This window comes from Etheostoma spectabile, chromosome 22 (genome assembly GCF_008692095.1).
Source record: "Etheostoma spectabile isolate EspeVRDwgs_2016 chromosome 22, UIUC_Espe_1.0, whole genome shotgun sequence".
Lineage (NCBI taxonomy): Eukaryota > Metazoa > Chordata > Actinopteri > Perciformes > Percidae > Etheostoma > Etheostoma spectabile.
This window is the reverse complement of record NC_045754.1, coordinates 20,065,690-20,067,726: the sequence shown is the minus strand read 5'-3', so window position 1 is coordinate 20,067,726 and position 2,037 is coordinate 20,065,690. Positions and strand designations below refer to the sequence as shown.

Sequence of the window (2,037 nt, the reverse complement as noted above, 5' to 3'; positions counted from 1 at the left end):
GGTGTTTGGCTCGAGGTAGTGGTTCAAAGGTCGCTAGGGTGAAATGACTCCGAACCATCACTTTAATAAATAATGAAAATGTCTCCTTGAGGGCTACTACAAAACTTTTGGATTATGGAATCAATGTAGTCAACAGATCGAGTGACAAGTGTCTGTAATTGTTCAACAGGTCTGGACCTGAGGCACGCCCAGGTGGTGGCGTTATCCACGGGCACCAAGTGCATCAACGGCGAGTATCTGAGTGACCAGGGACACGTGGTCAACGACTGTCACGCTGAAATCACGGCCCGCAGGGCCCTGCTACGCTTCCTCTACTCTCAACTTGAACTCTTCTTGAGGTAACAGATTTATCTCTAAATATATCTTTAAAACAACCAAGACAGGACGGACTTAGATTTTCAGCAGTTTTGAAACGTCTATGGCATTTACATTTTTAATCCCCAAAAACAAAACTCAATAATGGTGGCTGTTAGTAGTCGATTGGAAGTCTGGAAAACTGTATTGACTGTACTGTATTGTTAGGTCTTTGTAAATTATAGAGTGGGGTCTAGACCTACTCTATCTGTAAAGTGTCTCAAGATGATTCTTGTTATGATTTGATACTATAAAGAAAAAATTGAATTGGTTCAGCTCAAGGTCTCAATGGCCTATTTGTTATTTAGCACTTTTTATGTTTTTTTTATATTTTAAATATATCTACTTTGTGTGCCTTTGCAACCTGTACAGCGTGTTCTGATGCACAAAAAGCCCAGGATTTTTACCAGTATTACAGTAAGTACGGATCGACCCATACTGGGTTTTCCAGGTTATTAGTAATAGGTGAAATCGATAACCGATATTTGGCACAGATATGAATTTACAGTGACAATGAAAATCTCAAGTCAAAATTCATATTTTAGAATGTTACACACAACTCCCACACAAAACTTTGTTTAAATGCTGTAAGCAATTATTTAATAAATGAGAAACTTCCAACATTGCCACTAACTGAGAGTCCGATAATATTGTGGTGGGGGGGACATTAACCCTTGTGTTGTCCTCGGGTCAAATTTGAGCCGTTTCCACTTTTTTTTATATATTAGAAATATGGGAGGTTGAAAATGTCAACAAGTTGACAAAACATTGGGGGGAAAAAGCTTAAAAAGTATTGGAAAAAGTGACAAAAATTACAAAAAAACCCACTGGAAGTAAGCGTCAAAAACTTTGGAAAAACTAAAATGTCCAAAAAGTGACAAAATATCATCAAAAGGGACAAAGACATTGGGGGAAAAAAACCGATAACAATAGTGAAAACCCTCCCGAAAAACGTATCTTTTTTTTTTTTTTTTAATTCATAAAAACATTGAGATAGATTTTTTTCATGTTGAGGGAAAGGCAACACAAAAGTGGGTTTCTTTCAACCAAATTTTCAGAAAAATAAAGTGGATTGTGCCGCACAACGCTCTTCCCAAGTCAAATAAATGATCAGCCCACTACTTTCTTTACATTTTGATGTCTTATTCAATTTGATAGCATTCAAAAAAATACTTGGTATGAAAGAAGGTTGAAAAAAGTGACAAGTGTCCATAAAAGCTTCAAAAACGTGGGGGGGGGGGAAAGCCCACAGAAATGTCAAAAGGCATAGAAACTGGACAGAATGGACAGAAACATCAGGAAAAGGGATAAGACCCTTTTCGGTTTTGAAAAAGACGACCAAAGCGTTGAATACAAGTTAAATTTTGACCCAGAAAAACAATAAGTTGCACGGCCGACGTGAAGACAACACAAGGGTTAAGTCGGTGTTTGGTGTTTTTTTGCCCCAAAATCTCCTTCAAGGCAACGCGGCAATGGTTATATTTAGGGATAAGGGCAAAAAACACCATGGAGCCATTAAGTCATTTTCAGTGGTGAGAGAAACTGAAGCAGGGGGACAGACGCAGAGCTGTAGCCGAGCCAAATCAGCCCACTTTTTAATTATTTAACCCTTGTGTTGTCTTCAATTTTGAGATCCACTCGTGTCCCTCGGGTCAAATTTGACTCGTGACTTATTTGGGGTTT

General features: G+C 38.4%; 1 protein-coding gene across 1 annotated transcript in view; it reads left to right on the top strand.

Annotated features, from left to right (window-relative positions):
- Positions 1-2,037, top strand: part of adarb2 (adenosine deaminase RNA specific B2 (inactive)) — a 292,008-nt gene that overhangs the window by 263,539 nt on the left and 26,432 nt on the right. The window contains exon 5 of the mRNA XM_032504062.1: positions 170-338. Coding sequence (XP_032359953.1) covers positions 170-338 — 169 coding nt within the window. The remainder of the gene's footprint in view (positions 1-169; positions 339-2,037) is intronic.